The sequence below is a fragment of the Aotus nancymaae genome, unplaced genomic scaffold (genome assembly GCF_030222135.1).
Source record: "Aotus nancymaae isolate 86718 unplaced genomic scaffold, 86718_ANA_hifiasm-v0.15.2.pri h1tg000250l, whole genome shotgun sequence".
Lineage (NCBI taxonomy): Eukaryota > Metazoa > Chordata > Mammalia > Primates > Aotidae > Aotus > Aotus nancymaae.
The window spans coordinates 2,036,821-2,062,432 of NW_026988665.1; the positions used below are offsets into that span (position 1 = coordinate 2,036,821).

The 25,612-nt window shown below is 47.4% G+C and overlaps 1 protein-coding gene, 1 long non-coding RNA gene and 1 other non-coding gene across 6 annotated transcripts in view; 2 read left to right on the forward strand and 1 right to left on the reverse strand.

Annotated features, from left to right (window-relative positions):
* The first annotated feature begins 999 nt into the window (after positions 1–999).
* On the forward strand, positions 1,000–6,612 carry LOC135273070 (uncharacterized). Its single transcript, XR_010340949.1, has 2 exons — positions 1,000–5,524; positions 6,153–6,612. It is a non-coding gene; the product is annotated as an uncharacterized LOC135273070 (long non-coding RNA).
* The window catches only part of GNB1 (G protein subunit beta 1), a 100,493-nt gene continuing 76,664 nt past the window's right edge, over positions 1,784–25,612 (reverse strand). For 3 of the 4 annotated variants that reach the window (XM_021667456.2, XM_064371977.1, XM_012467886.3), the window contains 7 exons: positions 21,101–21,164; positions 19,053–19,215; positions 9,305–9,371; positions 6,710–6,911; positions 5,185–5,401; positions 3,814–3,929; positions 1,784–3,550 (listed from right to left, as the gene is read on the reverse strand). In XM_021667456.2, the coding sequence (XP_021523131.1) occupies positions 3,823–3,929; positions 5,185–5,401; positions 6,710–6,911; positions 9,305–9,371; positions 19,053–19,215; positions 21,101–21,164 (820 nt within the window). In that variant the 3' untranslated portion in view covers positions 1,784–3,550; positions 3,814–3,822. The remainder of the gene's footprint in view (positions 3,551–3,813; positions 3,930–5,184; positions 5,402–6,709; positions 6,912–9,304; positions 9,372–19,052; positions 19,216–21,100; positions 21,165–25,612) is intronic. The other variant, XM_012467888.3, reaches the window with a different exon arrangement.
* On the forward strand, positions 5,621–5,759 carry LOC135273072 (U4 spliceosomal RNA). Its single transcript, XR_010340950.1, has one exon. It is a non-coding gene; the product is annotated as a U4 spliceosomal RNA (small nuclear RNA).

The following is a 25,612-nucleotide window of genomic DNA, read 5'->3' on the forward strand; positions in this document are numbered from 1 at the left end:
TCCAGCCTGGGCGACAGAGCTAGACCACCTAAAAAAACAAAAAACAAAAACAAAACACAATTCCAGCCTCTGGAGCTTCAAGAATTACAAAGTTACCTTTTGATAACCTTACAAATTATTTAAGATTTTATCTTTTCTATTGAGACAGAGTTTTACTCTTGTTGCCCAGGCTGGAGTGCAATGGTGTGATCTTGGCTCACCGCAACCTCCGCCTCCTGGGTTCAGGTGATTCTCCTGCCTCAGCCTCCTAAGTAGCTGGAATTACAGGCATGGGCCACCACACCCAGCAAATTTTGTATTTTTAGTAGAGATGGGGTGTATCCATATTGGTCAGACTGGTCTCGAACTCCTGTCCTCAGGTAATGCACCCACCTTGGCTTCCCAAAGTGCTGGGGTTACAGGCATGAGCCACTGTGCTCGGCTTTTTTTTTTTTTTGGGATGACTCTTATTTTCATTTTTGTATTTCTAGTAGAGACGGGGTTTCACCATGTTGGTGAGGCTGGTCTCAAACTCCAGACCTTGTGATCCCCTCGCCTTGACCCCCGAAAATGCTGGAATTACAGGCATGAGCCACCTCGCCTGGCACCTTTTTTTTTTTTTTTTTTTTTTTTAAATAGTGATGAGGTTTTACCACATTGCCCAGCCTGGTCCTGAATTGCTGAGCTCAAGCTATCTGCTCGCCTCAGCTTCCCAAAGTGCTGTGATTACAGGAGAGAGCCACTACACACGCCTATTTAAGATTAAAAAAAATTTTTTTTTTGAGATGGGAGTTTTGTACTTACTGCCCAGGCTAGAGTGCAATGGCGCAATCTCGGCTCACCACAGCCTCTGTGCCTCCTGGGTTCAAGTGATTCTCCTGCCTCAGCCTCCCAAGTAGCTGGGATTATAGGCATGCGGCACCATGCCCAGCTAATTTTGTATTGCCGGTTTAAGATTTTTAAAAATCACCAGCTTGGCCAGGCATGGTGGCTCACACCTGTAATCCCAGCACTTTGGGGGGCCACGGTGGGTGGATCATGAGGTCAGGAGTTTGAGACCAGCCTGACCAACATGGTGAAACCCTGTCTCTACTAAAAATACAAAAATTAGCCATGCTCAGTGGCGGGTGCCTGTAGTCCCAGCTATTCGGGAGGCTGAGGCAGGAGAATCTCTTGAAGCCGGGAGGGGGAGGCTGCAGTGAGCTGACATCGCGCCATTGCACTCCAGCCTAAGCAACAGTGCAAGACTCTTGTCTCAGAAAAAAAAAAAAAAAAAATCACCAGGTTGGAAAGCAGGGAAGTGGATGGTTCCAGAGCCTGGAGTGGCTATTTGGGACACACACAGCACACAGCCGTGGTTTTCCACACTCCCGTGACCAGTACTCATTTTATTCTTACTGCATGCAGTTCTTTTTATTCAGACCAAGAGGAACGCTCAGTTTAGTCCCAAAGAAAGCTAGTCTCCGGAGTAACACAACCTCAGATATTCTAGGGGAGGGAAACAGCAGAAGAGGAAGGCAAGGCAGCTGCCCCTGGAGACTCCCATGGTGCTGTGGGCGAGGCCTATGCCTGGGGAGGGGTCTGGCGGGTAGCAGGTGGACCTCACTGCTCTGCAGGCCTGTGAGGTGGAGCTTCTCAGGGACCCCTCCAAGGAGCCAGTGCGCCACTCGTGGGTTCTGTGATGTGGGCGGGCAAGGCACTGGCATGACCACATCCGACAGACCTCACGGCAGCAGGGGCGGCCTAGGGAGGGGGGCGCGTCCATCAACTGAAAATGGACCCATGAATAATCAGCACACCAAAGTCCCTCATGTCAAACTGCTTTATTACATCTTAAATAACAGTACAGTTTAATATAGTATCTATCTTGCATCCAGCTTCCTTGCAGTACACTGACTTTAAAATTAAATACAAAAGGTGGAAAGGGGAAGGGTGCAGAGAGCTCTACAGAGTTGTTTGATGGAGAGAGAAAGAAGGGGTTTCATTTGTATTCTCTTTGCCAGATCCAGGCCTACCGCAAGGTCACAGCACAGTTTTGTATAGAATGTTGCAGAAAACAGGATGGAGAAGCCACTACTGCTGCTATGAAGGAGTGCGGGGGGCAGGGCGGGGGTCCCACAGAACCTGCTTTCCAAACGCTGCTGCTGAACACTGGCCTTGAAACGAACACCAGGACAATCTGTGCGTGATGGGAACGAGCCGCCTTGGACGCTTAGGGCCCTTTAGAATCCATAAAGGAGGGCAGGCTCTTCACTCCCCCTCCCTCCTTCCCTCCCTCCCTCCCTCCCCACCCTCAGAATCCAACAGCAGCCGTTTGCAACAGAACTTTTGTTTTTTAAAAGAAAGAAAGAAAACAGTGACTTATCCCGCTACCCAAGCGTGTAGAGCCGCGCGCTGTACTGCTTCCGACATGTGCCACAGAGCAGCAACGAGAAGTGGACAGAGCCGCAATGGTTACACTGTAAGAGGTTACTTCTCAAAAGAAAAAGAACACCTAAGGACTGAGTCCTGTATGCACTTTTGAGCATTTCTACAGCATGCGATTCTAAGAGTAAACCCACCCAATATGGCAAACAATCAAAATTTTTAAAATTTAACTTAGAAAGTCTGAGATCATTATTTTCAAAACATTGATTTGTACATTGTTTCATACACAAATAACTGACTGACTATCCAAGCACAGGACAGGCATCGCTCTTGAAAACAGAGGTTCCTCCTTGTTGGGGGTGGGGTAGTGTTAGGCTATTAGAAACTTCCCTCCAACTTCACAAGGAAACTCAAAGTGAGATTTAAAAACTCAACTCAGAAGACAGACAGGATGGGTGAGGAGGAAAGTGGTGCTGGATCTGAGCTCACTTTTCAGCCAAGGCGAAGGACTCTGATCACGCACTGGAGGCCACCCCGCATGTGCTTGGTCCCATGGCTTCTGACATGTTCTTTTCTATGCCATGTTTGTGTGCAACAATGATCCGTGACACTGAACAGAAAATTAAAAACCAGGGACTGAATTCACACCATTGACAACACCAGAGAGGCTGCCCTAGACTCTCTGGTTTTGAGTAACTGCTGAACACAAAGGAATATATTTTAAAAAGGAAATATGAATGCTTCCAAAATCTTGCTACGAACATGACTGAAATTTGGACATCATGACCAGATGAACAAAGCCCTCAGCTTGTTTTGTGTGAATGTCACAAAACAGGGTCACTGGTCTAAAATTCAAATAAAGTAGTGGAAAGGTGTGTTTGTCTCACAATCACACTCAAGGTTACCTTCTGGTTAACATTTTTATTATATATTTCCTTTTAAAATTCATTCAAGACAAAAAAGAAAACAAAGACGATGGCCCCGGAAGGAATGCACGATTTGTTTAGTTTACAGCACAGAGCTCCTTCTCTGAATGGGAATTGTGCTCTTGGTTTCAGCAATAAGTGAAGGAAAAAAGATCTTGCCCTTTTGAAGTTCTGAGGGGAGGTGTAGGGTGTCCACGTTAGTACGGTTGGATAGGATATGCTCTCATGGTAACGCGTCAAACTTGGAATGGTCTTCCAGTCTCCATGGCATCCACATGCTGTTTTAAACAGAGTTGAAAGAAACGTGAAAAGAGGCAGAGTATCTAAGTGCAGACGCAAGTCAGGTCACCGCCCCTCCCGCCGCTGCGTGAGCGTCTGCAGCTGAGGGCGCACGACGTCAGATTTCTTAAGTGTTTCCCACAACACAATTCCAAATCAATGCGACATCAACATTTATCTAGAAACCATTAACCACAACTTCGTACGTTCTATGAGAAACACGCACAGTTCTCAGAAAAGGGCATTTGGGTTGCTGCATTACCTACTGGCGTTAGTTCCAGATCTTGAGGAAGCTATCCCAGGACCCCGTCGCCACAGCCATGCCATCATCAGTCACCCCCAGGCAGCTGACACGGTTGTCATGCCCAGCCAAGACACCTGGAAGCAAACAACAGCAGAATCGTGCCGAAGCCCAGAGGCATCAATCTCACCTGTGTGCCATGTTGTGACGAAGGCGGATGGCACGTCTCTCATGGGACAAGTCCCAGAGTCCCCAACCGCCAGGAAGGGAGAGAAAGTTCTATCCACGTGGGAATTAAACTGAAACATATGGCCAACCTTGTTAAAATTCAAAGGCACACGCACACACATAATAAATCCAGAGCCCTTTGCACTGACTTCTCAGCACTCACTTATAAAGCTTAAAAAAGCAGCAAAGACCACAATCAAGAGAATCAAAACCACCCAATCTCAAAGCAATCTGTAACACGGGAGCTTAGGGCCTGAGCTGCTTTTCCTTTGTCTGTGATCCCTAGAGCCTTGCACAAGACCCAAAACACAGAAGCAGCGATGGTGGCTGAGACCACTGGCACTGTCACATGGTCAGGGAGCCTCCTGTCAACACTCCCAACAGCTTTGGCTTGGATCATCACCAGCTAGGAACTCCACTTCCTCCCAGGAGGATCTGAAGGCCCATTTCAGCCACCCTCCTCCAGCTCCTACAGCCAGCACACAACTGAGCACGGGGGCCAGCGTGTGCTCTGCCAAGGCCTGGGCTGGCCTCCACCACCCTTCCGCAGCACTGGGACTGTGGGACTTGGTCGGAAGGGCTCCACTCGGGTCCCCCCAGGCCAGGGAGAAAAAAGACAGGTGTTTAACCAGGAGGTGGGAGTGGCACCCATCCAGAAGAAGCAGGAATCCCTAGTCACGGCCACGACCTGTAGCCATGCTCCCTTCTTCCATCTTCCCAGGTACTGAGACAAATGAGGCTCAAAGATTCTGTCAGTCTCAACAATTCTCAAATTCAAATGCCTGAATGTTCACTGTTGTAAGGAAGCCTCATTTTGTATACATCCAGTGTTTATTTTAATTTTTTTACCTGTTTTTTTTTCAAAGTTACTGAAAATCCAACATCTAGTGTTTAAATACACCTGGCAATAACAGGCTTGCCTTTGATATGTGCCGACCCTCTCCCGCGCCCTCCCCAGCGCGTGTGGGAAGATCTGCTGTGCTCCTGGGAGTCCACTTGCCTTGGAGGCCACAGCTGGGCCGTGAGTTTGCGACTACCACTCCTGCTATGCCACGCCAGTCCCACTGACACTTAAAACGCTGCAGTTTATGCAACCACCCTGTGTCACCCTAAGGATACCCCGTGAACACCCAGGAGCTACTGCAAGGCCCCACGGCCACCCACCTGCGCGGTCGGCTTTGAGTGCGTCCCAGACGTTGCAGTTGAAGTCGTCGTACCCAGCGAGGAGGAGGCGCCCGCTCTTGGAGAAGGAGACAGAGGTGATCCCGCAGATGATGTTGTCGTGGGAGTAAGTCATGAGCTCCTGGTCGGCACGAAGGTCAAACAGCCTGCAGGTGGCATCGTCCGAGCCGGTGGCAAATGCGTTGCCATTTGGAAAGAACTGGAAAGAGAAAGTGAATCAAGACATCACGTAAGCACTTAGAAAGAAACACTGAGAACATGGACTGCTCAATGGTAGGGATGCAGAGTACACAGCAGGCAAAGACCAGAAGACTGTGTTCTGGTAAGAACAGAGGGATGGTACCACAGGGGCCCAGAGCTACAGGGGACTGGGGATGGGACGGGATCTGCACCGGGGAAACACACACACACTGTGATCAGCTTTGCGCAGTGGCAGTATCGTAGCCAATGAGGTTTAACCGAGGTGCTATTTTCGCTAATTGAAAACTTTTCCCAATACCCCGGCATGACGACTTGAAATATAGTCGGCATTGGCTATTTTTGACAGTCTACAGACACTGAATTTAAAAAAAACAAAAACAAAACACTGTGATCTTGGACACTGTGATTATGGTCCCCAAAGAGTACAATTTATTCCAAAGAAATAGTGACAAAGTAGTCATCACTGACAGGCACCCATGTTACTATAGCTGCCAGACATCAGGGCTTATCTCAGGGAAGAAGGAGAGGAGACGGGCTGACCAGGGCAGTGGTCAGGACTGCAGCAGAGCTCTGTCCAACCAACAGACACATCCATCCAAGTCTCCTCACAAGGCCAGGGGCTGGACACTGCCCAGCCACCCTGGTGCTAAAGAGGAGGGCAGGTTCCCTGGTCAGCTGTGCCCCTGACCAGTAAGGATCTATAACCAGTAACTGGTGGCCTAAGGTATCTTACTGTCACTCCCCTCCAGGATCCCAACCACTGCTCAGCTGTAGAGGTGGGAACAGGGACTGGCACACAACAGACACACCATGAATATCTGTGAGACGAACGGTCAACACAGGTAAGATTTCCATAGGGATCTTCTGTGTACCCATCTGTAAATAGGGTTGTGTAAGAGTCAGATAGGAGGCCAGGCACAGTGGCTCATGCCTGTAACCCCAGCATTTGGGAGGCCAAGGTGGGCAGATCACCTGAGTCAGGAGTTGGAGAGCAGCCTCACCAACATGGTGAAACCCCATCTATACTAAAAATACAAAATCAGACAGGCATGGTGGTCGGCGCCTGTAATCTCAGCTACTCGGGAGGCTGAGGCAGGAGAATTGCTTGAACCCGGGAGGTGGAAGTTGCAGTGAGCCGAGATCATGCCACTGCACTCCAGCCTGGGTGACAGAGCCAGACTCCATCTCAAAAACAAAAATAAAAACAAAGGAGGAGCGTCTAATCCAGAAAGGTTTAACACTTAGCAATCCGAACAGCTAGCAGAGCCGGCAGAGGCCCCAGCCTCACATCTTCACCCAGACTCACGCAAATGGCGTTGATGTCAGACTCGTGGCCGGTGAAGGTCTGCCGGCACATGCCTTCTCGCACATCCCAGAGTTTGGCTGAAGCGTCGCAAGCACCAGAGACGAACAGTCTGGTGTCAGGAGCAAGAGAAAGGCTCATGACATCTCCAGTGTGTCCGGTAAATGTGGTCGTCTGCTGGCCGGTCTCGATGTCCCACAGGGCACTGGAGCAGGAGCGAATGACAAGTGGACATCAGCCTCACCTTCTTGGGTGGCTAGTCACGTGACAAATGGTCCTTCAAACCACCCAGGACCACAGCAAGCCTCACTGTTACTTAAAAAATTTAAGTTGTTTCAAGACAAATTCAAATGCAAGACAACTTTGGAAGGGAAACAAAGCAAAGCCAGCAAAATGATCCAGAGAGGAGCACGGGGCCTGGGCTTCAGCATGGCAGGGCCGCCGCCTCAACTCCAACACCAGCAGGCAGGGAGCTGAGAGGAGCGCGGGGCCTAGGCTTCAGCATGGCAGGGCCGCCACCTCAACTCCAACACCAGCAGGCAGGGAGCTGGGGCACTTTTCAAGCAGAAACGCTGAGGCTGTGCCACACTCTTAGGTCATGCATGGGCATGAGGGGCAGCAGGAGGCTATGGGGAACCCGTGAGTGGCGGAGGGACGCTCCTCCACCTGTGGTTGTTCCCTCTGTGCCTGCCCCCCGGCCCCCCTTCACAAAGTCTTAGAAAGGCAGGCAGGAGAAGGCAATGCCAGATAAACAAGTGGCTTGGAGCAATTCTGAGGTCCCCTTGCCCCTTCCTGGAATCAGAAACAGGAGAGCAGCTGAGTTCTCAGTGGTCATGGTATTCTACTGTGTTTCCGCTTAACAACTGTTAAAAGATGAGACGCTGACAGTGCCCTGCACAGAGCAGAAGCCTGGCGGTGTAAGGACAGCTATGAGGGCCACATGCCGGCCCATGTGTTGTTCCTGCGCCTTGACCCCACGGAATGCACCACCAGTGAACACTGTCCGTTCCTGTCAGCCTCAGAGGAAAGCCTAGCTGGGCCTGGCAATGCGAATCCAATCAGCCAATCTTAACAGAAACCGCACAGGGAGTCTCCTTTCTAGGGCCTGAGGGACTGCAGAAAAGGAAGGAAGACACGTAAAAGAGTCTGAAAAAAATGATTAATGGACGGAAGCACTTTAAAAATATCTTCTAATAAATAATAAATCTTCCCAAGATTTGACAATCTAGATGACAAATCTTTTGTAAATCTATGAAACGTATACAACAAGGACACCTTGTAATACCACGTGGAGATGCTTTGCTGACAAATTGGTTAAGGGCCCATGTCTCAGTGAACCCCACCGACTGTGTGACTAGGGGTCTGGGCCCTGGCCTGGGCACAGCTCCTGCCACCAAATCAAGGCTCAGAAGACCAGAAAAACCCACAAGGCCACCTGAAGTCTAAAATGCCTCTCATGAAATAACTCTCTGGTCATTTAATTTATGTACTTTGATGCCACAAATGAAAATACCCTAGGGTTTAAGTGGGCTTCCGTTTACCTGTAAGGTGAAAACTCTAGACATGAAGTCTGATACAATTCACCTGAATTGTGGTATCTGTTATTTTTAGGCTGCGCTCACTGTTAACAATAACATGGTGCTATCAGAAAGGGACAATCGAAACTCACCCTCCTCTCACCTAACATCACCCAAGGAAGTACAAATATACACAGGGGAAAAAAAGAAGAGCAGGCACTTAGAGCCTGATTGTACTTAAAATATCTATATTTCAGTTCTTAGCTGCTGAAAACTGAACTTCGTAAATCTACTAAAAGTATAATGAGGCTGGCGGTGGCTCACGCCTGTAATCCCAGCACCTTGGGAGGCCGAGGTGGGCAGATCACCTGAGGTCAAGAGTCCGAGACCAGCCTGGCCAACATGGTGAAACCCCGTCTCCATTAAAAATTCAAAAATTGGGCCGGGTGCGGTGGCTCACGCTTGTAATCCCAGCACTTTGGGAGGCCGAGGCGGGTGGATCACGAGGTCAAGAGATCGAGACCATCCTGGTCAACATGGTGAAACCCCGTCTCTACTAAAAATACAAAAAATTAGCTGGGCATGGTGGCGCGTGCCTGTAATCCCAGCTATTCAGGAGGCTGAGGCAGGAGAATTGCCTGAACCCAGGAGGCGGAGGTTGCGGTGAGCCGAGATCGCGCCATTGCACTCCAGCCTGCGTAACAAGAGCGAAACTCCGTCTCAAAAAAAAAAAAAAAAATTCAAAAATTAGCCAGGCATGTTAGCTGGCACCTGTAATCCCAGCTGCTCGGGAGGCTGAGGCAGGAGAATAATTTGAACCCGGGAGGCAGAGGTTGCAGTGAGCCAAGATTGCAGTATTGCACTCCAGCCTGGCTGACAAAAGCAAAACTCCATCTCAAAAAATGAAAATGATAAAATGAATTCACACGTTGCTACTGTGTGTTTTAAATCTTAAGGTCACTTAAATTAAAGATGGCCTAATAATTCACGTCGAGAGCCTTATTTCCTACGTGTTCACAGAGGAATGTGCCAGGGGCTGCAGGGTTCTCAAGGCACTGCCTGCCCCAGGTCAGGTACTTACCATGTGGTGTCTCCAGAGCTGGTGACGATCTGATTGTCATCCAGGAATCGGCAGCAGGACAGGTAACCTGGCAAAGAACAGGCCTGAGTGATGACCCGAATCCAGCAAGCCCTGCATCCAGTCTCATACATAGAGAAACCCGCTGGCCAGGTGAAAGCTCTATGTCTAAGGTAAGACCAGCACTGTGCTAGTGACCTTCTGTTCCCGCCTGCACAGAGCAGAAGGTCCCCACGCACTGCTGGCGAGGATGAGAGCCTGGCCGGGCAGGACAGAGCATCCCACAGAAACTCACAGCTCCATGATGGGGGCAGGAGCAGAAACCACACCCATTAAACACACACCTCTCATCTGCTTTACTGTTTGACACATCAAAGGCTGGGGATCCCTCGTCTGTTTACTCATTTGGGGGAGCTGACCCCAGTGCCCAGGAGGGCGACCCTCTAGACACCTGGAACACAGCCTTAGCAAAACAGACACCTCCTGCTCCCCAACAGCCCGTGCTCCAGCGGGGACAGAGAATGAGAATCACTGAAAGAACACATCAGAAACTGAGTGCTAAGGGAAGGAAGCGGGCAAAGTAGGGCCTCACAAGATCGGAGCCAGGAGAGGAGGGAGGACGAGAGTGGACTCAGGGAAGAAGGATGCAAACAGAGGGCCCAGCCAGGGCAGGAGGCGGCAAGGTCACAGGGTCAGGGTGGTAAGGGCCCGTGGCTCGTAGAAGGGACAATGAGGGCAGCAGGAAAGCAGCATGGCAGCAGCACCTCAGACATGGGGGTGCTCTTGAGAATGTGTATTTTTCTTGGGGACAGCGGCTGTAACACCCCCCATCAGTGTGGGCACAATTCTGTGTCTCTGAGTATTCCCACCCACTCCCACTAGGAAAGAAGGAAGGGTCAGAGAGTGGGTATGGTGGAGACACACCGAGATGTCCCCTCCTAAACAACTTTCGAAATATCCTAGTATTTCCTGTATCTGTAATATCCACACATGACGACTGCATATTAATAACTCTGGTCACCATTATTTCTTTTGTGCACTCATCACAGTTCTACTGTTTACTGTGGAACTAAAAGTATAGTGTGTGTGCCCAGGGCTGTTGACAGCCGGGCCCTAATCTGAAGATTCAGGGGTTGCAGTGGCACTGAGGATTCTCAAGATACCTGTTTCAATCTGGGTGTTCACTGAAATGCTTTCCTCCCGACTACACCCCAGGGAGTCATGAGACACTGCGTGATTCAGCAAACAAAAATAAAATGCACACAAAGAAGAAACCCATTGAGGGTTTTAATGTGGAAAGTATAAGATTACAGATAACACAAAGCATTTATTTAACAAACATTATGTATGTTTTTTTGAGATGGAGTCTCACTCTGTCACCCAGGCTGGAGTGCAGTGGCGTGATCTTGGCTCACTACAACCTCCGCCTCCTGGGTTCAAGCAATTCTCCTGCCTCAGCCTCCCAAGTAGCTAGGACTACAGGCACTCCCACCACACCCAGCTAATTTTTGTATTTTTAGTAGAGATGGGGTTTCACCATGTTGGCCAGGATGGCCTCCATCTCTTGACCTTGTGATCTGCCCGCCTTGGCCTCCCAAAGTGCTGGATTACAGGGGTGAGCCACCGTGCCCGGCCAACAAACATTATTAAACTGGTTCTGACGGAAAAAAATACACACAGATGACAGAGTTCAAAATATCAACTACATGCCTAAAAAAGCAACTACATATCAACTACATGGTCAAATACTTCCTGGAGGTCACACACAGGGACACAAGGGACCACAAAAGTGAACCCAAGCCCACCTCAGAGGAGGACAGCCCTCCATACCCTGGCGCTCCGTGTAGTGTCCCGCAGTTTGTCCTCATGCTCCAGGGTCTCCACCCGAGCCCCTCTCCACTGGCTCCCTAGTTCACACTCATTCACACTCACCCTTGCTTCAAGTAAGCACCCCCACCCCATCAGGTGCCTCAAGGAGCGGTTAGGACTATGCAGGGAGCCTTGCAGCACTCAGTCTGTTGAATGTGAGCACAGAGGACAGGAAAGAAGAGTCATGGAGACCTAGGCCCAGCCTGCAACTTACACAGGGGACCAGGCGGAGGCACTCTCATGTTTATTGCATCAAAAAATCATGACCTTGGCTGGGCATGGAGGCTCACGCCTGTAATCCAGCACGCTGGGAGACCAAGGCAGACAGATCACCTGAGGTCAGGAGTTCGAGACCAGCCAGCTCAACATAGTGAAACCCCGTCTGTACTAAAAACACAAAAATTATCTGGTATGGTGGTGGGTGCCTGTAATCCCAGCTACTAGGGAGGCTAAGGCAGGAGAATTGCTTGAACCCGGGCGGCAGAGGTTGCACTGAGCCGAGATCACGCCAGTGCACTCCAGTCTGGGTGACAGAGCGAGACTCCGCCACAAAATTAAAAAAAAAACAAACATGATCTCGAAGGTGACCTCTCCGTCCCACCCTGTGCAGGCTGTGGTGAAGCTACACATCGGCTTGAAGCCTAAAATCACAGCTCTCAAGCGCTGATGAAATGATCTGGACAAGCATGAGCTGACAGGAACTATGAAGGACAAGGGGAATGAGCACATGTATGAGCCACACGTGGTCCCTGACTTACAGTTCTGTGACTTCAGGATGCTTTGAAAGACCACGTATTTAGTAGGAACCATGCTCCAAGTACTCATTAAAACTGTTCTGTTTTCATTTTCAGGAGTGTTCAATAATTTACACGAGATGCTTGACTTTTTATAAGATATGCATTGTGTTAGACGCTTTTGCCCAACCAGAGGCTACTCTAAGTGGTGTCTGAGCATGTTCAGGTTGGCGAGCTAAACCATGATGCTCAGGGGGTGAGGTGTGTCCAGTGCAGCCTGGAGAGTGGGATGGGTGGTGCAGTGCCCAGGGTGTGAAGCACACTCTATGAGGCCCAGTGTGCACAGAGACCAGGCCTAACTCCTTCTTCCAGGCAAACCTCACAGGGCCTTCTGGCCAAGAGGCCATGAGTGGTGAAGACTGCAGACTCTGAAATCAGAAAGACCAGAGCTCCACTGTCAGCATGGCAGCTAAGTAGCCGTGGAAAGTTCATGTAAGTTCTTTTAGGGTCCCAGCCTCCCCATGGAACTAGGGAACTGATGGGAGGAGCACAGCTGTCTGTGCACCTAAGAAGTTCTCAGTAAACGGAGGCAGTTACTATTTCTGTTATTACTGAATTTGAACAAACTCCCTGGGTATGTGCAGGGTGACACTTCAGGTGAAAACACACCCCTCCTCCCCTGGTGCGGGGGCCTGTGCTGCCACCCTCTGGAAGCCTCCAGAGGGGCAGAGAAAACAGATCCTGAACAAAAGTGTGCACCCAATGCGGAGGTGCAAGGGCACGAAGGTGGCACCAAGTGCCCAGGGAGAGGCTGAAACGCAGCCTGGGGACCTCGCAGTGGTCTGGTCCTACAGGCAGTGTGAAGGGCTGTCGTGAGTCTCACAGGGACCACTGGCTGTAGGGATGAGGTTGCGAAAGTCCAGGACAGAGAGGGTGGGGCTTGGCGTGAGGCAGGGCAGATAGTGGAAGTGTAGGAGAAAGACGGGCTCCTGGGAGTGGGTTGTTAGCAGAGGTGCCTCAAGGACAGAGCAAGTCTAGAGTCTAGAAAAGAGCAGGTCACCAGGTTCCAGGAAGAGCATGGCATGGGTGCACATGCTGCTCTACGCTGCATGTCTGCCGACCCCAACACAGCAAAGCCTTAGAAGGACACAACAAGCATGGCCAGATGCAGCCCTGGGAGGAAACGAACCCGGGACAGGGCGATGGGCTTGAGAACCCATCCATCTGTAAGTCTGCTGTTTACTGCGGCGGTGTTTATAACACATTGTGGGAAACCGGGCACTGCCTAAACGTCTGACAATAGGAACCAATTAGTGCACCACACCATGAAACTCTCTACAGCTCCCAGGTCATAGCACGACAGTATAATACTATAGTTGTATAACACTACAGCATAACTACTGTATAATCTGTAAATCTGGGTGGAATTATAGGTCCACCCAACATAAAAGAAGATGATTCAAAGTTGTTTTCCAACTTTCTTTCTTTCTTTCTTTCTTTTTGAGATGGAGTCTAGCTCTGCACCCAGGCTGGAGTGCAATGGTGTAATCTCCACTCACTGCAACCTTAGCTTCCCTGGTTCAGAAATTCTCCTGCCTCAGCCTGCTAAGTAGCTGGGATTACAGGCAGCCAGCACCACCCCCGGCTAATTTTTGTATTTTTAGTATACACGGGGTTTCACCATCTTGGCCAGGCTGGTCTCGAACTCCTGACGTCTAGTGATCTACCTGCCTCGGCCTCCCAAACTGCTGGGATTACAGGCGTGAACCACCATGCCTGGCCTGGAAATGAGACTTTAAGGAATTAACAGTTTTTCAAACGTCATCTAATGCATTTGTAATTACTGTCACCAAAACAGAACGGAGAACATTTATTCTATGTATAATTTTTAAAAAATAAAATACACATTCCATCCCAATCACTGTGAATTCATTCTATCAGCTATTTCCAGGTGACATCCTTTGTTAAGGTAGAATCTTAAAACGCAAAATACCAAGACAGAAAGCCACCGAATGTTTCCCTCTGAGATACTGCTCAAGAGCTTCCAAAGCATGGGTGGCAGGACTGGGGGCTAGAAGCTCCTGTCTGTTCCATGCAGTCCCTCATCTTTTATGGAAACAATTGCGACACACCACTGATTAACAAGAGCCTTATTCAGAAAGCTGCAAATGATTCCTGCCCTCACACTGCTCAATGATTAGTAAGGATTGGAAGAGCCTGCAAGTGTTTTCTGTGCAACTGAGTTCTAAGATTCTTTTTTTTTTTTGCAGGGGCAGGTGGGGAGTTGGATCGAGTTCTAAGATTCTTTAAGAAAATTCCTCAACACTATGGCTTAACAAAGAATTCTAATCATAGAGGTCAAATGTACAGGTCCAGGAGAAGATGGCACAAGTGATGAACACTAATCAAAGGTATCCTTAAAAGGCCTGAAACAAGACAAAAACGGCAAATTTTCAAAGGTGTCCCTACTGATGGCCATGCCTGTGCCTCTGACTACAGTGAGACCCTACTGGAAGAATATAAAAACATTTTTTTTGAGACAGTTTTGCTCTTATCACCCAGGCTGGAGTGCAGTGGCACGATCTCGGCTCACCGCAACCTCTGCCTCCCAGGTGCAAGCTCTTCTCCTGCGTGACCCTCCCGAGTAGCTGGGATCACAGGCACACACCACCATGCCTGGCTAATTTTTGAATTTTTGGTAGAGACGGCATTTTACCATGTTGGCCAATCTGATCTTCAAGAGCTGACCTCTGGTGATCCGCCCACCTTGGCCTCCCAAAGTGTTGGGATTACAGGCGTGAGCCACCAAGCATGGCCTCAAATTTTAACCTTCATTGATTTGAATCTGTATCATGACTGAAGAAAGTTACAAATACTCTTTTTTTGGGGGCGGGGGGCGGTAGTCAGGGTCTCACTCCGTCTCCTAGGCTGGAATGCAGCGGCATGACCACGGCTCACTGCAGCCTCAGGGTCTCACTCTGTCTCCTAGGCTGGAATGCAGTGGCATGACCACGGCTCACTGCAGCCTCAGGGTCTCACTCTGTCTCCTAGGCTGGAATGCAGTGGCATGACCACGGCTCACTGCAGCCTCAGGGTCTCATTCCGCCTCCTAGGCTGGAATGCAGTGGCATGACCACGGCTCACTGCAGCCTCAGGGTCTCACTCCGTCTCCTAGGCTGGAATGCAGTGGCATGACCACGGCTCACTGCAGCCTCAGGGTCTCACTCCGTCTCCTAGGCTGGAATGCAGCGGCATGACCACGGCTCACTGCAGCCTCAGGGTCTCACTCCGTCTCCTAGGCTGGAATGCAGCGGCATGACCACGGCTCACTGCAGCCTCAGGGTCTCACTCCGTCTCCTAGGTTGGAATGCAGCGGCATGACCACGGCTCACTGCAGCCTCAGGGTCTCACTCCGTCTCCTAGGCTGGAATGCAGCGGCATGACCATGGCTCACTGCAGCCTCAGGGTCTCACTCTGTCTCCTAGGCTGGAATGCAGCGGCATGACCATGGCTCACTGCAGCCTCAGGGTCTCACTCTGTCTCCTAGGCTGGAATGCAGCGGCATGACCACGGCTCACTGCAGCCTCAGGGTCTCACTCCGCCTCCTAGGCTGGAATGCAGCGGCATGACCATGGCTCACTGCAGCCTCAGGGTCTCACTCCGTCTCCTAGGCTGGAATGCAGTGACATGACCACGGCTCACTGCAGCCTCAGGGTCTCACTCTGTCTCCTAGGCTGGAATGCAGTGACATGACCACGGCTCACTGCAGCCTTGATCTCCCAGGCTCAAAGGAATCTCCCGCCTCAGCCTCTCGAGTATCTGGGACCGCAAGCTTGAGTCACACCTGGCTAATTTTTGTATTTTCTGTAGAGATGGGATCTCCCTATGTTACCCAGACTCACAAACACTCTTAAGAGGCCAAATGTTTTTTTTTTTTTAATAACACAAGTCCTTAGAAGTAAAATTTCATGAAATATGAAGGAAATAAAATTTCTAAAATATTCCTACTAATATCAGGTTACTGTTTTCTTGGGTATTTTTGGCTTTTCTTTTTTTGGTTTCAAACACAGTCAGTGTTAACAAGTCCAACAATCTCTGATGACCAATGGAAGCAGATGCACTGACTTTGAGGGTCATGGGAAGGGACTGCTGAACATAAGAACACCTTTCCAAAAAGGGCACTGCATCGACAGAGCTGCGTGGTTGGCAGGGTCGCTGAGCGGCTGGGCTAGACTCCCAGCAGTGGCCAGTGGCTCCTATCGGTAGGCATTACCTTCTCACATGAACCACTACGAGCCCTGGATGAAATACAAAACCAAAGACCTGAAAGCACTGAGAGCAAGAGCAGGCAGGAACTGGAGGCGCTCACCCCAGAAAAAAAGAAAGGCAGTGCGTGGTTTTTTTTAAGGAGCTTTCCCTGAGGAGAGGCTTATCTGTGACAACCCTGGGGCTAAGGCCTCACACACAAGACCTGTGGTGGCCAAGGTCTTCAAGTGCCAGTACACAGACTGCTGGGCAACCACAGCCAGAAAGTGAGGGGATAAAAACTAGAAAGAAGAACGCCACAGAAAGGGAGCCCCAAAGCACACACACGGCTGACCAGATACCTGACACCTGAAGTGCACGGGTATGCAGCCCAACTAGGGCAGAAAAGCTGAACCCGGTTTCTGCTGCTGCAACACAACAAAGACACAGACTGCCTGATACACAAGACTAAACAGCAGTTATTTCTGGAGAATTGTCATCAGACCTAAAGTCTCTATGACACAACATTTACAGTGTCCAGAATGCAATCTGAAATTACAACATGGACTAAATAATAGCACAATGTCACTCAGACTCTAGAGAAGACGTCCACAAGGACCAGCCTCAGGAAGATGAGATGAGAGGCTGGATCAGCGGACAAGAACTCTAAAGGGAGTGACAGGACTCTCCCTTTGGATACAAAATAAAACATGTTATTATACAAGGACAGGGAATCTCAGCAGGAAAATAAAAAGAATTTTTAAATAAAAGCAATAGAAATTCTAGAACTGCAGAAGGAACGCCTCACATAAAAATTCTGCTGCATAGCCTTATTTAGCTGATCAGAGATAACAAGTACATGCGCTTGAGTGGAAATAAAAAGGTTAAAAGCAAGTAAGCGGGGCTAACAACAACAAAAGGAACAAATCTGAAGAAGTGGAGCATGATGAGCAAGCCCAGCGCCTGGACCGCGGGCACGGCACACGTGTGTGTGCACTGCAGCGCAGAGGGAAGGGGACTAACGACAGAGGATGCATTTGAAGACGTGGTCTACAACTTCCCAAATCTGGTGAAACACAAATTGATAGATCCAAGATGCCAAAACACAATACGTGCAAAGAAAAATCACACCGAGGAACATCATGTGCAAACTGCTAAAAACCAAATCTTTAGATTGCTAAAAAAATATAAATTACAAAAAAGTCAACCCATAATACTTTTTTAAATTTTAAACCCATAATTCTATATATCCAGCAAAAATACCCTTCAAGAATAAAGGTCAGGCCAGGCACGGTGGCTCACACCTATAATCCCAGCACTTTGGGAGGCCAAGGCAGGTGGATCACTTGAGGTCAAGAGTTCAAGACCAGCCTGACCAACATGGCAAAACCCAGTCTCTACTAAAAATACAAAAATTTGCTGGACGTGGTGGCGCACGCCTGTAATCTCAAGTACTCGGGAAGCTGAGGCAGGTGAATCACTTGAACCCAGTGGGCAGAGGTTTCAGTGAGCAGAGATCACACCACTCCAGTGTGGGTGACAGAGGAAGACTCCACCTTATTAAAAAAAAAAAAAAAGACATTAAAAAAATGTGTGTGATGCAGCTAAAGCCATACTTAGAGAGAAATTTAAAACTTTTTAAGTTATTACATTTGAAAAGGAAAAAGGGTCTAAAATCGTGGCCTACAGGTCTACTTTAAGCAGCTGGAAAACTAAGAAAGCAACTCCAAAGTAAGCAGAAGGCAGGAAAGAACACAGAACAGAAATCAACAAAGACAGGCAGCATATCTTCCAAAGGACAAGGATAACTGTAATCTGGCCAATACTAACTTATTTAACAGACTGCTTAATGGGATCAAAAGCAGTACTAGTGACTCCGTGAATGGATTTCTTTGGTTGCAAGTGAAGTGAGTGAGCCTGGTAAAGCATTACCAAAAGGTACTGGGGCATAAAATTTCTGAGAACAGATAGTACAGCCAGAGAGGTAAAATGTTAGGATAGGATGTCCTCTTTCAGCAACTGTATGCCTTTTGTGATGAATTAGTGTCACAAGCAAACAAATCTTGGTGAGATAATGGACTACCCAGCACTTATGGCCACAGAGCTCTAATCTGCCTTATTTGCAGAAACAGGGTCTCGCTCTCGCCCAGGCTGGAGTGCAGTTGCACAATCACAGCTCCCTGCAGCCTCAACCACCCAGGCTCAAGCGATCCTCCAGAGGAGCTAAGACCATAGGGGTGCACCACTACGCCTGGCTAAGTTTTTCATTTTTTGTAAAGACGGGGTCTAGCTTTGTTGCCCCAGCTGGTCTCAAACTTCTGGCTCCAACCTATCCTCCTACCCTGGCCTCCCAGGGTGCTGCAATTACAGGCAGGAGCCACCATGCCCAGCACAAATCCACAGGTTTCTTACTGGTAAAGGCATATCAGGCCTGTTTTCAGTTTCATTTTCAGAAAACGTCTGGCCATTACTATAACTTTTATTTGAACCAGTCTCATTACTAATGATTAATAAGGCTGGGCGCCATGGCTCACGCCTGTAATCCCAGCACTTTGGGAAGCTGAGGCAAGCGGACTACAAGGTCAGGAGTTCAACCAGCCTAGCCAACATAGTGAAATCCCATCTCTACTAAAAATATAAAAATTAGCCAGGTGTGGTGGTGGGTGCCTGTAGTCCCAGCTACTTGGGAGGCTGAGGCAGGAGAATTGCTTGAACCCAGGAGTCACAGATTGCAGTGAGCCGAGATCATGCCACTCCACTCCAGCCTGATGACACACCAAGACTCTGTCCCCTCCCAAAAAACTTAAAAATCCATAATTGATAAAAGCTGAGTATCCAAAGCATATAATGTACACCAGGTAAACGGCGTGTGTCACTTGAAGGTTATGAATAAGGATGGGTACCTGTGTGTCCTGCCAGCTCACGACTCACGCGCACGTTCCCTTCACGAGTTTTCAGATTGTAAATGGAGCAAATGTTATCCAGGCCACCGCAGGCCACATAGTTCCCAGAAGGGGCATATGCACAGGTCATGACCCAGGAGGAGCGCAGAGGGATGGCGTGGACCTAATGACAGAAACACAGATGATGCAAAACCTCTATGTTCAAAAACAGTAGCACTGATTCTAGGATATTCTCATCTTCAAATTTCATCGCATAGGAGGTAACAGAACAAAATAAGAGCCAAAATCATCTAGAGAGTAATTCCCATGTGTGGTCACTCAGGTGAAGCAGTACCTAATGAGAAGTCCAGTGCTGCACATGGGAATGCAAATTCAATCCACACAGTCCACAATTCTACTAAAGTCACAACTTATGATTAGGTGGGGACTTAACAGCAGTACTGCTAACTCATCAAAACTGCATTATTAGGCCGGGCGCAGTCACTCACGCTTGTAATCCTAGCACTCTGGGAGGCCGAGGCAGGCAGATCACCTGAGGTCAGGTGTTTGAGACCAGCCTGGCCGACATGGCAAAACACCGTATCTACTAAATATACCAAAATCAGCCAGGCGTGGTGGCGCATATGCCTATAGTCCTGGCTACTGGAGAGGCTGAGGCAGGAGAATCACAGAGGTTGCAGTGAGCTGTGATCACGCCACTGTACTCTAGCCTGGGCAACAGAGCGAGACTCTGTCTCAAATGAAAACAAAACAGTCCAGGCCCGGTGGCTCACGCCTATAATCCCAGCACGTTGGGAGGCTGAGGCAGGCAGATCACCTGAGGTCAGGAGTTCGAGACCACCCTGGCCAACATGGTGAAACCCCATCTGTAATAAAATACAAGAATTAGCCAGGTGTGGCGGCGGGCGCCTGTAATCCCAGCTACTTGGGAGGCTGAGGCAAGAGAACCACTTGAACCAGGGAGGCAGAGGTTGCAGTGAGACGGTATCACACCACTGCACTCCAGCCTGGGCACAAGAGCGAAACTCCGCCTCAATAAAACAAAACAAAAAAAACCCCATAATATTGGAAGAAAACACTGCATTACCCTGTCAAATGACTATAAACTGATTTGAAAACAAATTTTCTTTTTTTTGAGACAGAGTCTTGCTCTGTCACCCAGGCTGGAGTACAGTGGTGTGATCTCGGCTCACTGCAACCTCCACCTCCCGGGTTCAAGTGATTCTCCTGCTTCAGCGTCCCGAGTAGCTGGGATTACAGGCGCCTGCCACCATGCCCGGCTAATTTTTTGTATTTTTAGTACAGACAGGGTTTCACCATGTTGGCCAGGCTGGTCCCCAACTCCTGACCCTAGGTGATCCACCTGCTTCGGCCTCCCAAAGTGCTAGGATTACAGGCATGAGCCACAATGCCCAGCAAAAAACAAAATATTTCTATGGAATAACCAAAATGGACATTCCTACATCCACCCTGCCACTTCTCGCAGTGTTTTAGATCTGCTGTAATTAGTGCAACCGTTTATACACATTTAGTATTCTTTAGTAAAATATAAGTGAATTACATTTTTTACATATGTTTGAACCAATGACAATACTTTTTATTCAAAACAGTACAATTTGGATTAAGTCTTGAAAATAACAGAAATTACACTTCAAAATATGATGCCTTTCAGATGATGTCTTCTAAAAACTAATAATTGAATGAAAAGTGATATTTCTGCACTCTATAAATAAAAAATGAACCTTCCAAGACTCTGCTAAAACTGGAATAGAGTTCTCCTAGACACACAGAAGGTCCTTAGCTCCCACCGACTTGGTAAGGAGATGACAGACGACTGCACAACTCTGCCTGGTCTGGAGGAAGAGATCATCACAGGTGCCAGCACGTGACTCAGTGTCTATCTCACCTGCACAACTTCACTACTAACAAACAGCTTGCTGCCACTGCCTTCCCTATTCTGTATTATGTGATTTCACAAAAATGAATCCAGAGTTTAAAACCCGTTTCCTGGGTCGGTTTTCCAAGGAAGGGAATTTTGCAGTCCGTACCTTGTTGGTGGTATAGCTGTCCCAGATGATAAGTTTACCATCCTGTGAGGCACTGACGAGAAGCCTGGAGGACAGACAAAAGCAAACCTATGAGTCCTGCACAACACAGAAAGTGTCCAAGGGCAACAAACTAAAACCCAGAGTCTGGTCACTTACATGTTCCCATGTTACATCTGCTTCAAACAAAGTCACTTATTTATAAGCAAAAAAAAAAAGCGCTAGCCGAGCATGGTGGCTCATGTCTGTAATCCCAGTACTTTGAGAGGCCGAGGTAGGCAGATCGTATGAGAAGAGGAATTCGAGATCAGCCTGGTCAACACGTTGAAACCCTGTCTCTACTAAAAATATAAAAATTAGCAAGGTGTGGTGGTACAGGCCTGTAATCCCAGCTACTCAGAAGGCTGAGGTAAAAGAATTGCTTGAACCCAAAAGGCAGAGGTTACAGTGAGCGGAGATCATGTCCCTGGGGCTCCAGTCTGGGCAATAGAGCGAGCCACTGTCTGTCTTAGACCAAATTTAAAAGCATGAACAAAAACACCATCATGCACCACAGTTCAGACTGGAGAGTACATGGCCCTGACAGAATGCAGGCCATATCACCCCTGGCATCCATTCTCTCTGTCAGATGAGATAGGCTCATGGCATCTCATAAGTGCTTCTGCTTGATTTCCTTATAAATCAAATTAGAGGCTCATGTCTTTAATTCCAACACTTTGGGAAGCCAACGAGGGTGGATCACGGGAGTTCAAGAGCAGCATGGCCAGCATGGCGAAATCCTGTCTCAACTAGAAAAATAAAAAAAGAAATAGCTGGGTGGGGTGGCAGATGCCTGTAATCCCAGCTATTCAGGAGGCTGAGGTGACAGAATTGCTTGAACCCAGGAGGTGGAGGTTGCAGTGAGCCAAGATTGAGCCACTGCACTCCAGCCTGAGCAACAGAGAAAGACCCTGTATGAAAAAAATAAAAAAATCCCACCACTTTAAGACATTCTGAATTCATGAAACATTTCTCACCCAAAATACCCCATGAAATTTCCCAGACTTGAGCTAAAACTGGAAATCAAGGTCTTCTAGACACCAAAGGGGGCGCTCACCCCTCACCTGCTTGGTAAACAACAGCACTACTGTGCTTGGCCCAGGAGCAGAGACCAGTAGCTGTCATGAAGTTTTTCTTTCTTTTTTTTTTTTTTAATGAGAGAAAGAAAGAAAGAGAAAGAAAAAGGGGGAGAGAGAACAGGATTCTTGCTCTATTGCCTGGGCTGGAATGCAATCTAAAAATAGGTATTAAAAACCTCTTTTATACCGATAATTGTGCTTAACAACGGAGACAGGAAGGAATAAGGGAAGAAAATAACAAACGAACAGCCAATCAATATTTCATTTAAGTCTGTGAAATGCTATGCAAATGCTGAAAAGTGATTTACTTCCAATTATGTTGTCACTTTCAAAATAGGTGTAATATGATACTGAGAAAAATGTACGTTCTGTGGACCTGGGGTGGAGAATTCTATAAATATTCACTAAGTTTACTTATTCCAGGTCTAAATTCAAATCATAGATGTCCCTATTAATTTTCTATGTCGTTGATCCGTCGAATATTAACAATGTGGTGTCAAAATCTCCCGCTATTATTGTGCAGAGTCCAGGTCTCTTTATAAGTCATTAAGAACGTGTCTTACGTATCTGGGTGCTCCTGTGTTGGGTGCATGTGTATTTATAATCATTAACTCTTGTTGCTGCATTGACCCTTTTACTGTTATGTAATGTCCTTCTTTGTTTCTTTTAGTCTTTGTTACCATTAAAGTCTACTTTGTGAGAGATCAAAGTTACAACTCCTGTTTTTTTATTTTTTTTTGCTCTCCATTTAATTGGTGAATCTTCCTCCATCCCTTTGTTTTGAATCTTTGTATGTGTCCTTGGTTGTGAAATAGATCTGGATACAGCGTACCGATGGGTTTTGACTTTTTATTCAATTTATCTGTGTCTTTGATTCGGGTATTTAATCCATTTAAATTTAGAATTAATATTAATATTTGTGAGTTCAATATTGTCATTTAATGCTAGCTGGCTATTTTTCCCATTAGTTGATGTAGATGCTTCATTATAGAGATACTCTTTATGTTTTGGTGAGTTTTTGGGATGACTGATACTGGTTGTTCCTTTCTGTTTGTAGTGCTTCTTTCAGAAGCTCTTGTAAAGCAGGCCTGGTGGTGATGAAATCTCTGAGTGCTTGCTTGTTCGTGAAAAATTTTCTTTTTCCTTTGCTTATGAAGCTTTTTGGAGGGATATGAGATACTGGGTTGAAAATTCTTTTCTTTGAGGATATTGAATATTGTTGACCCCCACTCTCTTCTAGTTTGTAGGGTTTCTGCTGAGAGGTCTGCTGTGAGTCTGATAGGCTTCCCTTTATGGGTAACGTGACCTTTCTCTCTAGCTGCCCTTAGAATTTTCTCCTTTATTTCAACCCTAGTGAATCTAGCGATTATGTGTCTTGGAGTTGCTCTACTTGAGGAATATCTTTGTGGTGTTCTCTGGATTAGCTGGAGTTGAGTATTGTCCTGCCTTACTAGGTTAGGAAAGTTTTCCTGAATAATATCCTGAAGAATATTTTCCAACTTGGATTCATTCTCTTCATGACATTCAGGTACAGCTATCAATCATAAATTAGGTCTTTTCACATAGTGCCATATTTCTTGGAGACTTTGCTCATTCCTTTGTACTCTTTCTTCTCTGATCTTATCTTCTCGTTTCATTTCATTAAGTTCGTCTTTGACCTCTGATATCCCTTCTTCTGCTTGATCAATTCGACTGTTAAAACCTGTGCATACTTCGCGATGTTCTCGTATTGTGTTCTTCAGTTCCATTAATTCACTTATATTCCTCTCTAAGTTGTCAATTCTCATTAGCATTTCGTCAAACCTTTTTTCAACGTTCTTAGTTTCTTTACATTGAGCTAGAAGAATTTTTTCATAACTACTCCCTTGCTCTGGCAACTGTGCTGAGCTTGGAATCCATGAGTTGAAAAGAAGCTCCATACTACAAAGGAAAATATGAATAAGGAGCAAAAGAATTTCACCTTAGCAGGCAAGTAAGGTGGGTGAAAGTAACTTAAATCCTGGGAACCACAGTTGCTCATAAGAGGTCCTGAGAACTCTGTAGCACAGAATATGCTGTTTTCAAGGAAAAGTAAGAGGTTCTACTGTTTGATGAAGAGATATCTGTCAGTAGGGTAAATGATGATATGAAAATTTTTAATTTTAAGGATTGTATCCAATGCGGGGTTTTTTGTTGTTGTTGTTGTTTTTTAGACAGTCTCGTTCTGTTACCAGGCTGGAGTGCAGTGGTGTGACCTCGGTTTACTGCAACCTCCACCTCCCAGGTTGAAATGATTCTTATGCCTCAGGCCTCCTGAGTAGTTGGGATTACAGACACGCACCACCACACCTGTCTAATTTTTGTATTTTTAGTAGAGACGGGGTTTTGCCAGGTTACCCAGGCTGGTCTCCAACTCCTGGTCTCAAGTGATCCGCTCACCTTGGCTTCCCAAAGTGTTAGGATTACAGGTGTAAGCCATGATGCCTCAAAATACAGGTTTTAACTATTTCAGCTGTGAGCATATGTGGTTTCTTAAAGCTGACCCAGATGAGCACAGTGGCTCACACCTGTAATCCCAGCACTTTGTGAGGCCAAAGTGGGTGGATTATGAGGTCAGGAGTTCGAGACCAGCCTGGCCAACATAGTGAAACCCCGTCTCTACTAAAAATTATGGTGAGCCGAGATCGGTTATGGTGAGCTGAGATCACGCCATTGCACTCCGTCCTGGGCAACACAGCAAGACTCTGCCTCAAAAAAAAGCTGACCCAAAGCTGGAGTAATGCTCTCTCAAGTTTTGTTGATAACTTTGACACCTTTAATATCAAACTAGATGTTTTGATACACTAAGCACAAACTTCCTTTACAAAGGTGTCAATGAGTTTAACAACAAATAGAAAGCTTTTCATCGGCACTTTATTACCAAATTTATCGCAGAACTAAAAACTAAGTGCATGCTCCAATCCTATTATTCTTCAGATGCATTTTTTCTTTCTTTGAGTCTCCCTCTGTCACCCAGGCTAGAGAGAAATGACACGATCTCAGCTCACGCCAACCTCTGCCTCCCAGGTTTAAGCAATTCTTGTGCCTCAGCCTCCCCAGTAGCTGGGATTACAGGTGTGCACCACCATGCCCGGCTACTTTTCTGTATTTTTAGTAGAGACAGGGTTTTGCCATGTTGCTCATGCTGGTCTAGAACTCCTAAGCTCAGACAATCTGCCCTCCTGCACTGGGATTAGAGGCATAAGCCAGTGCATCCAGCCTTCAGATACAATTCTTAAAGCAAACCTCTCAACCTAGGTTCAGTCATCAACATATTAAACACTTAAAACTATTTCTACATAATGGTACAAGTTTCCCTCTTTAGCTCTTATTTCTGCCCAGCCCTCCTCAGATTTTCTGTTGAGTATCAGAGCTGATC